This window comes from Cyprinodon tularosa, unplaced genomic scaffold (genome assembly GCF_016077235.1).
Source record: "Cyprinodon tularosa strain WSP-4 unplaced genomic scaffold, ASM1607723v1 ctg107, whole genome shotgun sequence".
Classification (NCBI taxonomy): domain Eukaryota; kingdom Metazoa; phylum Chordata; class Actinopteri; order Cyprinodontiformes; family Cyprinodontidae; genus Cyprinodon; species Cyprinodon tularosa.
Genome location: NW_024037860.1, coordinates 3,387,498 through 3,404,943, shown reverse-complemented (window position 1 = coordinate 3,404,943; position 17,446 = coordinate 3,387,498). Strand labels below are relative to the sequence as shown.

General features: G+C 41.1%; 1 protein-coding gene across 1 annotated transcript in view; it reads left to right on the top strand.

Annotated features, from left to right (window-relative positions):
- znf407 (zinc finger protein 407) overlaps nt 1-17,446 on the top strand; it is a 218,985-nt gene that overhangs the window by 82,476 nt on the left and 119,063 nt on the right. Inside the window, exon 5 of the mRNA XM_038289466.1 lies at nt 16,079-16,153. Coding sequence (XP_038145394.1) covers nt 16,079-16,153 — 75 coding nt within the window. The remainder of the gene's footprint in view (nt 1-16,078; nt 16,154-17,446) is intronic.

The window sequence follows — 17,446 nt, the reverse complement described above, 5'->3', positions numbered from 1 at the left end:
GTTCAAAGTCACAGTAAGGAGGCATAACTTTCTCTCGCCTCCCCGCCGACAGCGCAGGACCCTGCCCTGTGGACAGGAGACGGGATGCTGTGATGGCTTGTTTCTCCTCCCTTCTGGTGACAAACAGAGTAAAGTCTGCTCTTAGAGAGTTTGATGTGTATTTGAAACCCCATATTTACATGCAATATATAAAGAGATGTGAAAGCTTACATAAAATCAATCTAATCTTTTCCAGTTTCAGGTCATTTTATTTCAACCTGGAAAGACTCACACAGAGAAAATGAGAAAATATTAAATTTATTTATATAGGTAACGCAATCATATCGACTCAATGATTACATTTACGCTTAAGCTTCATATTATAAAATAGTTTTTATGAGCTAAATGTCAAACTTACTAGATTTGTATCAACAATTTGTTCACAGAAATATTTTAAACAATTTAGAAAAGCCAAAAAAAAATGATGTCATGCCTCTTTGATCTTATGGATTATATATGGGTTAAACAGAGATACAGCTTTGGATTTATTCTAAGACGAGACCTAAAACGTGTCTTCTTGATGTGACAGCATGGGAAAAAATACAAGAACCAAAGTAAGATATAATGAAGGCAGTGGAGGATTGAAATGTTGTATGATTTTAGTGTCTGTGCATTTAACTGGTAATGAAAAAGATGGGTTCTGTGTTCTCAATTAGGGGGTCCCGAAATGGGGGTCAGTACGATTGTTGGGAACTTTACTTAAAAAAAATACTACTTATAGTTACTAGTTACTACTGCAAAAAATGACTAAATTACTAACTCAGTGAAAGTTGCTCATTACTAACCAAAGTTAGGTCGAATAGACTTTTTTTGTTCTTTTTTTTTTTTTTTAGCTTGAAGTAAATTCCCCTTTGACACAAGAAAGGAGGATATGGTCATCCATGACTCTATATACCTATTAAACTTCATCTGATGGATAGAGTAGTGCATTAGTGCACATATCTACCATAAGCAGAGATGGCAAAAGTACTCACTTTCCGTACTTGAGTAAAAGTACAGATACTTGTGTTAAAAATACTCTGGTAAAAGTGGAAGTACTGATAAAACTTCTTTACTCAAGTAAAAGTAACAAAGTACAGGCTTGTAAATTTACTTAAAGTATAAAAGTAAAAGTAGAAACAACTTTTTTCATGCCGTTGCCTACATTTTAAATGGATGTCTGCCAATAGGACTAGATCTCCGTTGTGTTCATTTTCAATCATCTTGTCGTCCATGCTACTATGCTAACGCCACCGCCACCAAGCTGCAATGATTTGCAGCGAATGAATACCGCTGAATCTGTCGATTCATCTTGTAGTGGTGCGTCAAATGTAACGTAGATTCCCATCCAATTAGATTGAATTTGGTATTGATGACGTGAAAAATAATAACGGTAACTCCATTGAAATCATTCAAAACTAAAGTAACGAGCCAATTTAAAAAAATTTAAGGAGTAGAAAGTACAGATATTTGTGTAAAAATGTAAGGAGTAGAAGTAAAAAGTCGGCATAAAAATAAGTAGTAAAGTAAAGTAAAAATATCAGAAAAATCTACTTGAGTACAGTAACAAAGTATTTGTACTTCATTACTTCCCATCTCTGACCATAAGCATACATAGGCTCCTATATATTACACTAAGATGTGAACTTTCTGATGTGCACTCTGATTTCCATAAACAAAATCCAGTGCAATTTACCTCCAGATGTCACCTAATCTCTAAATAGAAACCACATTGTGTGTTATTGAATCCCAGTGTAAATACAGCTCAGAGAATTGTTCAACATTATTGATCCATCTGCATCAGGATGACCAAGCAGAACGGTAGACAGATCAGGGGAAAGTGTTGAGAAAGTTTACAGAGGGGTTAGTTCTGAAACTACAAATATCCCACTTCTGAGAGGGATTCATTATCCAAAATAGAAATAGTAGAATTAATCATGCACTGCACTTTAATTAGTCCTCCTTCCATTTTTATAGAAGTAATAAAGTTATCACTGTACGTAATCCGTAACTCACCATCCTGGCATTGAAAACAGATGGTGGCAGCATCATTCTGGGAAAGATTCGCTTCATCAGCCAGGACACCAGGCAGAGTCAATGAGAAGATTAATGCAGCGAAATAAGATCAATCTGCAAAAAATGCCAGTATATTTTTCTTAAAATAAGGTAAGTGTGACTCTGCCAATGGAAATAGACAATTTACATTTAAAATAAGAAAAAAAACAAAACAAATTGCCTTATTTCAAGTAAATACTTTCTGATTATCTTATTTTAAGGATAAGAATACTCATTCCATTGGCAGATCATCTTATTTACCTACTCAAATTAAGGTTAAATGCACTTATTTTTCAGAAATTGTTAAATCATTTCCCAAGACAATTATTAGGCAGCTTCCTAAACATGCAGGCAAAACTACTGAGGAATATTCAGGTATTACAACATCTTCTAAGATTAAAAGACAAGGGAGGGTTCAATTGATATCAAAACATTTGCAAGGAACCATCACTTTTAGTAGCTATCACTGAGGTCAAGGGCCAACACGTTGGTACTTGTACATTCCTAAACCCATGTCACTGTATGGGCACTTATTGCTGTGTAACTGACCATCTATTTTGGAAGAAAAGAAAATTGTGGCCAGTTTTAATAAATAAATTGTCTGACAAGTCTGTCCTTTGCCATAAAGCTCTCTGACAGCCACCGTCTGGTAATAGATTAGCCTAATTACAGCGTCCCTGAGTCTAGATCACAACGTCACGTACTCAGCCTGTCGCTCTAATAGCCATTACAGGCACTGCTCAACACTCCCTCCTGTTAATGTAAAGTTGTAAAAAAAACAAAGGAAAGGGGACTTGGGGAAAAAAAAAGACCAGAAAAGGTCGTTGTCATTTGCATGCAAGCCTTCATTAGAATATGCGAATATGCTAAGGACCAAAGCTGGCGGTTTGCATGTGCAGGTGATGAATGGGCAGTGCATTGAGGAATAGGCCGAGATGAAGGCTTCGTCACCCTCATCTGCATAACGTACTTTATTTACTTATTTATTTATTTGATAATTTACTTTTTGAGTGCTCGCTCTCTGTGACGCATGTTATGTCCGCGGATGTTGATGGAGCACCTTTCCGGTTTTAACCACTTTCCAATTCCGAGGCACATTAATAAGATATGACTGAATGAGAGTCATCTCTGCTTTTCAGATGACGTCCGAAGGGCCTTCATTGTGAAGCCTTTGTGTTTTGTCTGACACTGCACAATTCCAGAAGGACATACCAAAGATATTTTGCCATTCTTTGAGCTTTGATTTAACCTGTAGAGTCTGCCAAAGACTGTCAGCTAGTAGGGAAGAGGGCAGTGGGTATTTGACTGAAGCCTCGCAGTGGGGAGTTAGGGGTTTGGAAGGTGGCCGGCAAGTTTACAGAAGAGAAACTCTTCTCCTCACTCTTCTCTGCTGTCAGGGCAGCAGATGGTGGGTGTCAAGACAACGGCAGCAATAGGCAAACGGATCCTTCTCTTGCTTGTGTGTGTGTGTATGCATATTTTCCGAAATGGAGAAGTGTGATGGCTTTGAGTAGGAGGTATCAGCAGCTACAGTAACACATGGACAGTGAATTGTGTTGATTCCAAATTTCTGCTCTCTCTGAGTCTCCAAAGTGTCCACTCGAGTCTCCAAAATGCGCCTACTTCTCAGTTCCCTTCAACCACACAATATGACAGATGTCACGTTCCCGGTGGAATGATTTCCCTCCAAGAAAACTTCCACTCTCTTCCCCTTCAACACGTCTGTTTCTCCGAGCCTAATAAGTCATTCTTTGATAGTGCGGCTGAATATTAGATTAGTGCCGTTGCAGTTTATTTTGCTCCTTTGGAGTGTGACCTTAGCTGCCCTTCGCAAAGGCGGGGAGATAATGAGAGTGGTAGCCGGCCGACAGACGGGCCTGACATCCCAGCTGCGCCCTTCACTCAGCCGGCTGAGGAAAAACGTCAATACAGAGGCCTTATGTTTTATGGATTATCTGCTTTAGCAAAACTACGGTGGGAGAAATCCAACTCTCGCTTGTCATGTTGCTTCAGTTCTCTTTAATGTGCGAGACGACTCTCTGAAACAACAGCGGTTGAAATTATAGGCTGTCCTCCGTCTTTGTTGGTTTTTTTTTCAGCTTTCTCTGATTCTTTCCATCGTTAGATCACTCAGATCTGATGGGGCCGACCTGGCTGTCTTTGATTTAGCTGTAACATGTTTCCTCTGCTGCTTATTGTAGAGAATGAAGTCTTGAGGTGTGTATGTATGGCTTCCCAGCACACTGTCTCTGTTGTGAATTAAGCTATAACAGTCCTTCCACTTTGGGATTTTTATTTATTTAGGTGTACATTATTAATTCCATTTTCATCTTCTCTTATTCAACTGTTCTTACTTTGCAGTCTGTTTTATACATTTAATTTGTTCTCAGAGGATTATGTGGTAAACAGACTAAATAAATCATGTTTCGTGTTTTGATTGGAGGGTTATCAGGGCTACTGTGCTGCTTTTAATCCCATGTGAGGGTGGGTGGGGGGGATGTCGGGAGTTACTGCTGTAAATAGACCCAAGTGCCCCCATGTAACATGCAGTATAATGTGCCCCTTTAGTGGTGGGGGGAGGCAGGGGGGGTGCCGACAGGCTCACCATGACTCCAGGTTCATGACGGGGCTCTGAGAGGGCAGAGGTTCCAAAAGGTTCCTGGTATCTTTCCCCTCAATTAGGCTTCCTAACGGGGGGAAAAGGTCCTACTAGGCTGCTTTCCTGTTCTAATGAAGCAGGGTGTAATGGCAGTGGTCATGCGGAAAAAGAAACGGTCAAAGTTGATCCTCTCTGAATTGGTAACTGTAAATTAGGTGCCATCTAGATATCGACTTCAGCCTTAACCAATACCTTAAGGTACTTTATAAAAAAATAAAATAAAAATAACCTTTTGAAACAAAATGATGTTCTCTGAACACATTTATGAGTGGAAAAGATTTTGGTTAAATTGAAGTACTTCACCCACTTTTTTTTTATCCCTCTTTTTTCTTTAAGTCCTTCCTGGGGATTAGGTGTCTCTTTAGTTGCCTGCTTGTTTTTTTGAGTCAAAAAAACAAACAAAAAAACACTGAAGTTTCTGAGGAAGCAGGTGAATAATGTAAATAAAGTCTTCCATACATCTTTCAGGGTAAAAAAGCCTACATGCTAAAACAAAAGTACAAAAAAAACACTTCTCCAGACTTAAATGGACACGTCCCATTATGGGATTGTCTCCTTAGGATTGTGCAAAATGACATTTACACAACTGGTAAAACAAGAATAGATAACATGATCTAAATCATTCCATTACAGTGCTAATGATGTAACCTGTAACATTCACTTTGTTAATTCAGTTAAAATAACAAGCTACATTTCAAAGTCATTTTGCACCTAATTTTACAAGATTGTCTTTTTAACCCAACTGCTGGATAAAAGCCCCAATGTCCAAATATTTCTAGCATTATGAAAGACCTTGGATTTAATTTCCAATATGGCTGCACTCTGAAAATGTCTGTATTGTTATAAGTTGCGGGATGAGCTGATGCTTTTTGTCTCGTTATTACACCGGTTATTAATGCAGTTTTGTACAATATCCACATCTGAGCTAATTGCTTTAGTGTTTAATCACTTAAAATGGAGATAAATAAATTATTGAGTTGTATTGCTAGTAGCAGTTTGGACTGAAACCAATGTTTGTTTTGAACATGGTTTCACTGCTGTTGAAAAAAAGCTCCTGTTCACTGATCAGACCAGTTATTGTGGTCTTTTTCTGGCCTTTTGAAGCCTTAACACTAACACATATAGTCAATTACTAATTATCTTCTGGTCTTCTTCAATGCAAACAGACTGAGCGCTTCTGAGTTTTGCTCTCACTCAGTGGTTGAAGAAACAGGACACCCATTAGGACGCCCACTGCTTCAAAACTTAAAAATTTAACATAATTGGAAAGAGTCAATAGGTTATAGGGTTTTGCCATTTAGATTTCAGTCACATATAATTACCTCTCACATCCCTGTCGGATTATAATATTCTGTTTATCCATTTATAACATGGGTAATATTCCAAATACAAGACTTAAATGGCGAAAATATTGATTTATTATTTTCTACGACTAGAAAATGGGACATTTGTAAAAATGTTTGTGGTCCCCCCCCCCCTCTTTGTAGTACGGATCTTTTGGATGTGTCATGCTGCACAGTTTCCCTCCTCCTGTACGTTGAATGACTGTTTTCCAACTTTGGCTCCATAATATTTGCGGATGATCTTAAAACTACTTAAATGAATGTTGTGCCCTGACTTATTGTGTTTCCTGAATGCCGGGTGCTTTTTTATTTATTTATTTATTTTTTTTTTTTTTACAATTTTTTATATATTTTTTTTGCTTGTATAAATTTAATCCTTCTCTCAGGGGAAGATCTTTATGCACAACCTGTTTCTGTACTTGAGTGTTGAGAAATATTTTACAGAAGCTCCTCAGACGAAATGTGTGGATGTCCTTTACTTGCATCCCGCGATGCTGAAGAACGCTTTTATAAATCATGAATGATTAAATGTTTTGCTGTTTTACATCCCCACAAACTGCTCACTCTGGGGAGCTGTGTTCATGTGAAATCTTTTTTTTTTTCCTTCTGCAGCTCTGTCCTTCAATCCAAACATAAACAGTTCCTTTTTCAAAGACAGCATTAAGTCTTCCCAATCATAGTTGCGCTTTTGCAGTTTTAGCAAATTTGATCCACTTTATGAAAACATCGTCAGACTAATTTGACCTGATAACACTGAAAGCACACGGAAAGGCATATTTTTCACCTCTTCTCTCCCCGAGCGGGCACCGCACACACCTGAAGAGGCCGAGCGAACCGAGCATAAGGCGAACCTGCATTACAAATTACTGCACATCATAGAAATTGTGCAGCAAGCTTTTTAAAATACCAGCGCTGCCAGTGAGGCGCTTTGTAATTTATCCCTTCACGGCTGTTAGCTGCGCGGCGCAACGGTGATTTATTTGGTTTAAGAGAAGTTTTGTTTAGAGAGATAATGAGCAGGACTTCTCTTTAATGATTTAACACGGCGCGGTGGAGGAGATAGAGGGAGGGAGGCGGTGAGGAGGGGGGGAGAGAAAAGGAAAAGCACATATAATTTTCATATCTTTAACTGCACTGCAGAGAGAGGGGGAAATGGGAAGGAATGAGAGAGAAAGAAAGATGCATTAGCAGCAGAAGCTAACAGCCCTTAACACAGGGCATTTTTGATTCATTTTGTTTTGTTGTGTAAAATGACTTTTTCACCTCCTTTCCAACGCCGCATCACTTTCCCTTGTTATGGATTTCGCCGGAAATGTTTCTCAGGACAGGCCCTCGTCTTTTCTCCTCAACTTTTTTTGTGTGTTTTGTTTTTGTTTAATCCATAAAAGTAGATCACATTTGTGCTGATAACACACAACATGCCAGCTTTTGGAAATCTATTTTGAAAAGTGCTTTAGCTGCTATTGCAACCCCTCTTCCTCCTCTATACCCCCCCCCCCAACACTTCTCTTTTCATCTTGACACAAAATACAGTATTATTCTTTCTTGTTCAGCAATTTCAAGTTTCTCCTCTCACTTAGGATTCAGAACCCAAATTAAAGCAGTTAATTAGAAAATATAATGAAGCCGAGAAGCGTAATATGCAAACAGGGCTCTGACGCTCGGAGCTGGGGGGGCTCGGTAATGCTGAAACTGCCATCGGCTCATAACGATGATGATATCAATAATGGATTACTTCATCAATCGCTGTTCTTTCTTGAAGATGGAAATGCGCTGTTGGGAAGGGACGGATTCCTTTTTTGTTCTTTCTCTCTCCTTTTCCTGTGTTTCATCTCACATTAGGGTGTGCTCTGCATAAGTGCAGGTGGAAGTTGTCCCCCCTCCCAAGCCCCCACCACCCCCCTTTCCTCTAAATGATCCTTTAATGGAACAGTGTGCACTGGAGCTGGGAACTCTATGGGGCGCTGCCACTGTCGATGAGAACTTCGCCTCAATCAATCCGTCAAGCCCCATCACCTGCCTCAGCAGATGATCCAAAAACCCCTTCGGAGAAGCAAAGTGAGCTTTTTATGTACCTCCTCTAAGACTAGAGAGGACACACACACAAACAAAGACACGCATATACACACAGGCGGCATCACGAGTGAGAGGTGTCTGTTTCACTGAGGGCCTTGACGTTGATCGGTCGGCAGAGCGCCACTTTGCTTCTCTTTTATTCCTATCAGGATCATCTCAGAATTGATCCGGTGCTTCACTTTCCTCGGCCGCGGCTCGAAAACAGAATCAATTCGGATGCTTTATTCATTTATTTTCCTCCAAGTATCCGTTAAGGTTACGGGATGTTTACATAAGTGGATACCTCTTGAGTCCAAGCGGTATTGACGTGACATCGTTTCTTGCTTTGGTCCGATAAAATGACAGCGCTGCCTTGGCTTAGGGTTTTTCTACCTTCTTTCATAATACCAGATACCTGAATGTATTTTGACTGGATTGTATGTAATAGACCAACACACTTTTGAATGATTGCACAAGGAGAAAAAATAAAACATATTATTTTAGATAATTAACAGATAGAGGCCTAGAAACTGAGGGATTCACTTTCAGCCCCCTTTTACTCTGACAAACCTAATTAACATCCTTTACAGCCAATTGTTTGTGGCTGATTACAAACTATGAGAGACATGGCCGTCCACCTAAACCGACAGAAAGGGCAATTAGAGGAGTAATCGCAGAAAGAGCCAAAAGGCAGATCCTGACTCTGGAGGACTTGGAGCATCAGTTAAACCAACAATTAGTTGTGTACTCTACGGCTCTGTCTCTGTTAAAGAGTGGGGAGAAAGAAAGCATTTTATCACTGTACAGCTAACATGGAAGCCTCTCACTGCACATGGGCCTGAGCGCAGAAACTCTATCATGAATCAAGGTTGTGGAAGTTTTTTCTTTGACAGGTACAGAGAAACTTTGCAGAGTTGATGCGTTTATGGATACAGGTAAATATTTGGTAGTCTAGGAAGAACAAATACAGACGAGCTGAGACTGGGCCAGAGGTTCACCTTCCAACTGGAGAGTGACCCTAAATACACTTCCGGAGCTACAATGGAATGGCCTAGTCAAAGTCCTGTTAAGAAAAAAAAAAGAAAACTCACAGATTCTCTTCATCCAGTCTGACTGAACTTTAGCTATTTTGCAAAGAAGCGGGTAAACTTTACAATAATACACCATTATACAAGTCCCAATAAAGTACACTAAAGTTTGTTTTTGCAAAGGAAGGAAATGTGAAAAAGTTTGAAGGCCAAAGAAAGTTCTGCGTGCAGAAACTCCACCATGGTTCGTCCCTCCCTGTCCTCCATCTTCCCATCAGCATCTGCCTCTGCTGTAAAGCTGAAAATTCGACTTCACATTTACAGTGGTTTGAACCCATCCATCCTGCCTGTAGATCATCCATTAAAGTAAGCACAATCCCTCTTTCCCGAGTCCTCCATCTCGACGTGTACCCGTCTGTCTTCCCGTCAAAGAAGCAGCCGCTCTCTTCTGTCAATAAATGTCTTATCTTTCAACTACATGTTCCTGTCTGTTTATGTGTCTTTCTGACACGTCGGCAGCTGTCTCAGCGCTCCAGGGTTGCTGTCAGCCAAGTGTTGGTTTCTGTTCTTCTGTCAATTCACCTGCCTGTCACCTTCTCTCAGATTAGACGTGTCAACTTACCTCCAGCTTTTCCGCCTTCTCCAGGATGGCTTTATAAAAAAATAAACAAGGAAGCAGAGACTTTGGTTTACTCTGAAGAGTGAATTAGTGGTGACATTGTGGGATGTTCTATTTCATTTCGCCAATCCCCTTCTTCGGTGTTAAATATAGTATGCAAGTGCATCTTTTTATACATCTAGCACATCTTCTGTAGCAACAGAGGATTTTGTAGTTAATTGTAAAGGGGCTCAGTGCTTTAAATTTTTCTGAATTCCCAAATTTCCCCATTTGTTCTAAAAATGGAGTTAGTCCAAATTGGGAGGGAAGGGTTTCTTAATAGATGGATTGAAAAGATGGACAGAAATGGGGTGAGGAAGTGAAGGAAAGTATGGCCCAAAGGGTGTAGAAATAAAGATGCGAGCAGAAGTACAGGGAGATGGATGGGGAAGGAGGCTCAGCCGAGACGAGAGCTAGGAGATGCAGGAGATGGAAGTGAGGGGAGATGAAGGAACATGAGATGGCAGACGAGATGGAGGTGGGAGTATGCAGAGGGGAGCTACCTGCTGCTGATGGCAGTCAGAGTCAGTGAAGGATGGAGGGCGATCCAGCTGTGACATTAAAGCAGCAGGTGGGGGCCGTCATTAGGACTGGCACAGTAGGCTAGATGAGCCCGCACACACTCATTTCTTTGGGGCCCAGCGGACCACTGCAGAGTAGGTAGGTGTATTTGTGTGTATGTGTGTGTGTGTGCACTCATGGAAAAAGAGCTGAAACGTAGTCCCATAACTTCAGAGCTCATACCCACTTCCACTTTCATCTTCCAGCCGAACTGCTCCTCCTCGCCGACATTTCTCAGTAACTTGCCTGCTGATGGTTGACCTGATCCTGCATCTGTTAGCTCCCCTTTACTAGCCTTTCATCAGTCTTGTAAAAAAGAAAAAGAATGTAATGAACAGGGTTTATATGAAATATGGAAAAATACAGAATTAATTAGTTGTTTTTTTGTTTCTTTCTTTCTTTTTTAATATCTGGTGTTAGGAAAATCCTTGAGTTTTAAGATATTATCCTGTTTTCTGTTGCTTAAGACTGTCAATCCCAAAGATGGCTCCAGGATTCTACTGGGGCCCACAAAGCCACATGTGCAATAGTACAACACCTCGTTAGAGCTTAACATTTGGTCAAACTTGCTAATATTTAGGTACATTTATTTATAATTCAGTGGTTGTTTAAATAATCATCATGTAAATGAGTAATTACACATTAGACTGACTGACTAAAACGTGATAAAAAAAATCCAGGAATTGAAATTTGTGTCTTAAGCTGACGATGGATGGATGGATGGATGGATGGATGGATGGATGGATGGATGGATGGATGGATGGATGGATGGATGGATCTATGAATGGATGGATGGATGGATGGATGGATGGATCTATGGATGGATGGATCTATGAATGAATGGATGGATGGATCTATGGATGAATGGATAGATGGATGGATCTATGGATGTATGGATGGATCTATGGATGGATGTATGGATGGATGGATCTATGGATGTATGGATGGATCTATGGATGGATGTATGGATGGATCTATGGATGGATGTATGGATGGATCTATGGATGGATGGATGGATGGATCTATTGATGGATGGATGGATGGATGGATCTATGGATGGATGGATGGATGGATGGATGGGGCGATGGATGGATGGATGATCTATGGATGGATGGATCTATGAATGGATGGATGGGGCGATGGATGGATGGCTGGGTGGTTGGATATCATATACATTACTTTGACACATTTTTAAGTTCCCTTTAAGTAAAAATCAAACCTTTTACTGTAAACTTCAAGAAACAGTGTTAGAGGTTTAGGATAACTTTGTGAGATATTCTCAGCATATCTTGGCTCCATCCCAGCATGCCACGTAAGCACCTAATGAGCGAACCTGATGGGCGTGCACACTTTGCAGTTGGAGTGTTAAAGTTCTCCTAAGCAAAGTCTTGCTTGAGGCCTTTTTCTTAGATCTTTCATACCCTGCAGACCTCTGGATGGGCCTATCCAGGAACACCATTAGGCAAATGAAGTTGTTTGTATCAAATATTGACATGTTATCTCTTCATCGTCAGGCGGCGGGTGGGAAGAGAAAGAGAAAGATGGTAACTGTGGGTAATTGAGCCGTGTCTCCCCTGCTTATCGGTAAAGCTCCGGCACGTCACGGACCTAACGAGCTGTGGCGCGCCGATTAGTCTGAGGGGAAAGTCGAACGTGGAACGCCAGAGTCTCCATCTTCCTTTCTGCCTTTTCATTTTTTTTATTCTTTTCATATCCGCAATGGATATTATGAGCATCCCTGGAGGGCAGAGGCACAGCCTTATTAGTTCAATTCATGAGGGGGAAGAGAATTGATATGGATGAATGGCATGTTAAAGTATCCCTTTGTTACAATAACCATCGAGGCTGATGGTTGGGGCTGATGATGCAGCCCAAGGCAGCGGGACGACAAGCTGAGGCCTTGACCTGGATGGCAGAAGAAGCGCACACACCGTGGGCAGGGGGCTGATTACACACTGCCTTAAACAAATGGATTTGGCCCCTTAACATTTAGATATGGGATCCTTCTCTGTGTTAGTGTGTGCATGAGAGATTGGGTACTTGTGGATGTCTTTTTATGGGGAAGGATAACCATTTTTCTGCCCTCTTGTGTTTGTGTGTCTACAGCTTTTTGTGCGTGTTAGATAATCACATGGTGAAAAACTAATTGTCAATGTGCTATCGCTCTTTGTGTGCATTCTCTATTTCCAGTTATGCATATTATTTAGAGTTGTGCACGTTCTTGTCGTGCGTGTCTGCGAGAGTTAACACACACTGCTGTTTGTGCATGTGCGTGTAAAGAATAGCAGGCTCTGCCAGGTGCCTCCACAGGGCATTAACTATTTTGCACTGGTGCCACTCTGAGAATAATCCCATAAAAAAGGCAAAGATGAAAATCTCACAACACGCCAGTTTGATTTGTACCCCTCGCTATCAAAGAATGCTAATTAAAATCATATTTTGCATATGTCTTGTCTTTCATGCGCATATGCAAATTGCCCCCGTTGCCTTTCAGCACTCTGTAATTAGGTTTATGAAGGACAGCTGTAATACATAATTAACAGGAATGTTTGCAAGCTCTTTTTTCCCTTCATGTCTAAACACAGGGACTTAAACAGGCATAAGTGAAGAGTTTTAAGGCTGAGGTTCTCCCTCAAAATCTATTGATTAATTCTTTTATGCCCCCCTCCAAGAAATAACTAAATTATACTGTACATATATATTTTTTTGAGATGATGGCATCAGTCGCAGGCGCTTTAAGCAGGCCACAGAAGCCCAGCATTTTGATCTTGCCAGTCTCCCTGACTGGAATGTACAAGATTTAGTTGTGTGCTTGCTCCTAGTTTAACTCTGAGGCAATATGGATGGGTGGATGGATTGAGTTAGAGAGGATTGCAGAGATCTAGAGTGATGATAATGAGGCAAAACAGTGGAACATGTTTGAATATTTATGTGATGGTGTTAGTTAGAGTTGGCCTCGGGGGCCGCAATGACGGACAGGACTCCGGGGCCGTGGAGAACAGAACTGTGTTCATGTGTGTCCCTCAAATCTTGGGGGTGGGGGGGACCAAAGGCTGGTTTAGCAACAAAAACGGTGAAATAATTATGCTTTTGCTTCACAAAACAGAACTACAGAGGGAGAGTGAAAGCTTCAAAAGTCGGAAAGAAAATAGAACAACGGTTGACTTGAAGGAAGGAAAACTAAAAACATCCAGAAAAGAAGAAAAAGGGAGGGACTGAGTTAGTGCAGTGACAGTGCCAGCCGCGCAGCTGCTGGTTCAAGTCCCCAGCCTGCTTTCATGTTTCATGTTGTGCCTTCCTCGGTTCTCAGATGTGGTCATTGTCACTCCATGACACAATAATGCAAAGTGATTGCTGCTAAATGAAAAGGCCAAGGGATGAAAACACTGGTGAAGCAGCTTGGATGTCAGAGTAGTTATTCCTGTCATCCGTTCATTATGTTTTCATAAGCTGTTTTAGAGACACGGTAAACCCAGGGAGCTCCAAAACGTCCGGATGTTGTGGTCACTTTCAAGCTATGCTACTCTGGTGGGTTTTGACTATGTGCGTGTTATTGGATATTCAGCAGATACATGTGCATTGAAATCCTTTTCACATGTGTGGGTATTAGATGGGCAAATTAGATGGAGTCTGCTTGAGTTTATTAGTGGCAGGGGTGTGACAATACATCAATCCATCCCACCCTCCCTCAGTGTCACGGTAGAGCTGTTGGTGAAAGGCGAGATACAACCTGGACAGGTCGCCACTCTGTCTCCAGGTATCTATACCCATACTTCTACCAAATAATTAAAAACTCACATTCAAGCTTTTTTGGGGGGAGAGAGGATCCATTTGAATAATAGGGTTAGGGTTAGACTTGATTCTAAAATTGCGCTGCTCAAAGTTGCTGCATGTTGGATTAGCTCTGCAGGCTTCATTCTGAACCTCAGTTCAATTGTCCTCACCGACTATAGTTATATTTGCCTGATATCCCACAACATGGAAGTTCTTGAAAGACTGATGGTCTACCTGCACAAGCAAACAAGCAGTTCTCAGGACCCCCTGCAGTTTGCTTATCACCATGGTGCTGGATTTGAAGATGCTATCATACTTCAACAAACCACCTGTTATTTAGACGTGAAGATCACGTTCTTTGATTTCTCCACTGCATTTAAGACAATTCAGCCTGTCTTACTTTGTGAAAACCTCCAGAGGGCTCAGGCGGAGGCATCAACAATCACCTGGATCATAGACTACCTCACAAATAGACCACAGTTTGTTGGACTGAAGGGTCAGCTGTCTAATCAAGTAATTAGAAGCACAGGGGACTGTATTCTCACCATTCCATACCAGACAGAGTCCTGTCATCTACAGAAATACACAGATGACTCTGCAGTAATCGGGTGCCTCAAGGATGGAAAAGAAGCTGAGTACAGGGAGCTGGTGAACTGCTTTATGGCGTGGTATGGAAGCAATCATCTGATCCTGAATGCCAACAAAACAAGGGAGATGATTGTAGATTTCAGAAGAAACAGGAACAAATTCATTCCTGTTAACATCAAGGGAGAATAAGTGCAGGTGGTGGAGGAATATAAATATCCTGGTGAAGCCTTCTACAAGAAGGGACAGAGTATGGAAGTTTAGGCCCTTCAGTGTTTGAAGAGGCTGCATATGTTTAATTTGTTGTAACATCATTAGAGTAAATGATATAAAGAAGCTTAACAAGCCCAAAGAGAAGGTAAACTCTGTTCTAGGGATTTCTTCTTCATGAAGTGAAGAAGATCATGGACAGCAGAAGAAAAACACGGACTCACTGCTCGTCTTTTACGAATTGATCACTACCGTAGCTGTCTTTTTACGCTAAAAAAACTATGGAGATTCTATACATTTTATCCACCCGTACTGCTGTGGTAGAATTTGGAAAAAGTGCAATCCATCCCCTCTACTAATGACCCAATAGGGATAATTACGTAATCTCATGCAAAGCTTTACAGTTGCTATCTACACTGACTTGCTAAACTTGCTCACCTCAGCATGCTGAATGCTCGTAGTAGCTCCAGTGGTAGGGTGGCCCGACATAAGCTCTGTTTCATTTAGCCAAACAATTCTGACTACTTAAAGGCACACAGGAACTACAGAAACTATATTTAGAGCTTTGAACATTCAGCACATTATTATTGTGTGTATCTATTTCAATTATTGGTGCATTGCTTTCTTTTAAATTAGCTTGTAACACCACTGTGCTTCTCCGACTTCCTGACAAATGATCTTTATGTATTTGGCCACTCATAGTTTATTGCCAATCAAGAGGAAAATTATCTAAATCTACTCGCCATTTGATTATTCAAAAGACTACTAAAATAACCACTCTCTTAAAAAAAAAAACACTAAAAGCTGAGCTTTCCCTTTAATAGATCAATTTAAGAAGTGCGTGTTTTAGAAACAGATTAATATTTGCTAAAATGCAATTTTCTTATGAAGAATTAGAGGAACCCAAGCAATGGATTTGCTGTAATTTAGTTTTGGCAAATTTCAAAGAGATCAAACCAAATTATCACTTTGGTTGACATTTCAACACACATGTTTGACCTTGGTGAATGATGCGCTTACTGAGCACTCTTGTTTTAGTCTTTTATCACGAAGCTCTGGCTTTGATCCTCCAGGAAAGATTGATTATATTCCTTTGTTAACTCTGTTGCTGCATCTATGCTTGTTTTTGTAGATGGGCCTTTGTGATGAAGAAACACCTCAATACCCACCTGCTGGGAAAACACGGAGTCGGGCAGCGTAAAGAAAGGTAAATCAAACACATGCAACTGTCTGCTTTTTATTCTTTTTTATCAGTCAGTCTATATTCAGCATCAGACATCCTTTAGGCCGTTTGGTTTAAAGTTGATGGGAAATATGAAGAGATTTCAGAATATATACTGCTCAAAAAAACTAATGGAACACTCCAATTAAATATCCTAGATCTGAATGAATGAAATATTGTCATTGAATACTTATTCTGTACAAAGATGAATGCACTGAAACCAAAACCACACAAAACTCATCTAAGAAAATCACATTTATCAACCAGAGTAGGTCTGGATTTACAGTCACACACAAAATTAAAGTTGAAAAACATAACGGGCTGATCCAGCTTTGATGTAATGTTGTTAACACAAGTCAAAACGTGGCTCAGGATTGTGTGTGGCCTCCTCGTGCATGTATGACCTCACTACGATGCCTGGGCATGCCACTTATCCATCTGCCAACTCTTGGATAGTCTGTGGTGCAACATGACATTAGTGGATGAATTGAGACATGATGTCCCAGATGTGCTCAATCAGATTCAGGTCTGGGGACCGGGCGGGTAGGTCAGTCTATAGCTCCAACTTTCATCTAGCAGGAACTGCTGACACACTCCACATTAGGTGTAGCATTGTCCTTCCTGCACTAGGAGGAACCCAGGACCAACCGCACCAACATTTGGTCTCACAAGAGGTCTGAGGATCTTGTGTTGGTACCAACTGGCAATCATGCTACCTCTGGCGAGCGAATGGAGGTCTGGGCGGCTCTCCAGAGAAATGCCACTCCAAACCATTACTCACCCACTGCCAAACTGGTCATGCTGAAGGACATTGCAGGCAGCAGATCGCTCTCTGTGGTGACTCCAAACTCTGTAATGTCTGTCACATGTGCTCAGTGTGAACCTGTTTTCATCTGTGAAGAGCACTGAGCGCCAGTGGCGAATTTGCCAATCCTGGTGTTCTCTGGCAAATGACAAGCATCCTGCACGGTGTTGGGCTGTGAGCACAACCCCCATCTGAGGACATTGGGCCCTCATACCATCCTCATGGAGTCACTTTCTAACAGTTTGTTCAGACACATCCACATTTTTGGCCTGCTGGAGGTCCTTTTCGAGGGCTCTGGCAGTACTCCTCCTGTTCCTCCTTGCACAAAGGTGGAGGTAACGTCATGCTACGGAGTAATTACCGTCCTACGACCTCCTCCTAGCGCTTCCAGTCTCTGGACACTATGCTGATGGACACAGCAATCCAAGCTCGCATTAATGTGACATCCTGGATGGCACATCACTGGCACTGCC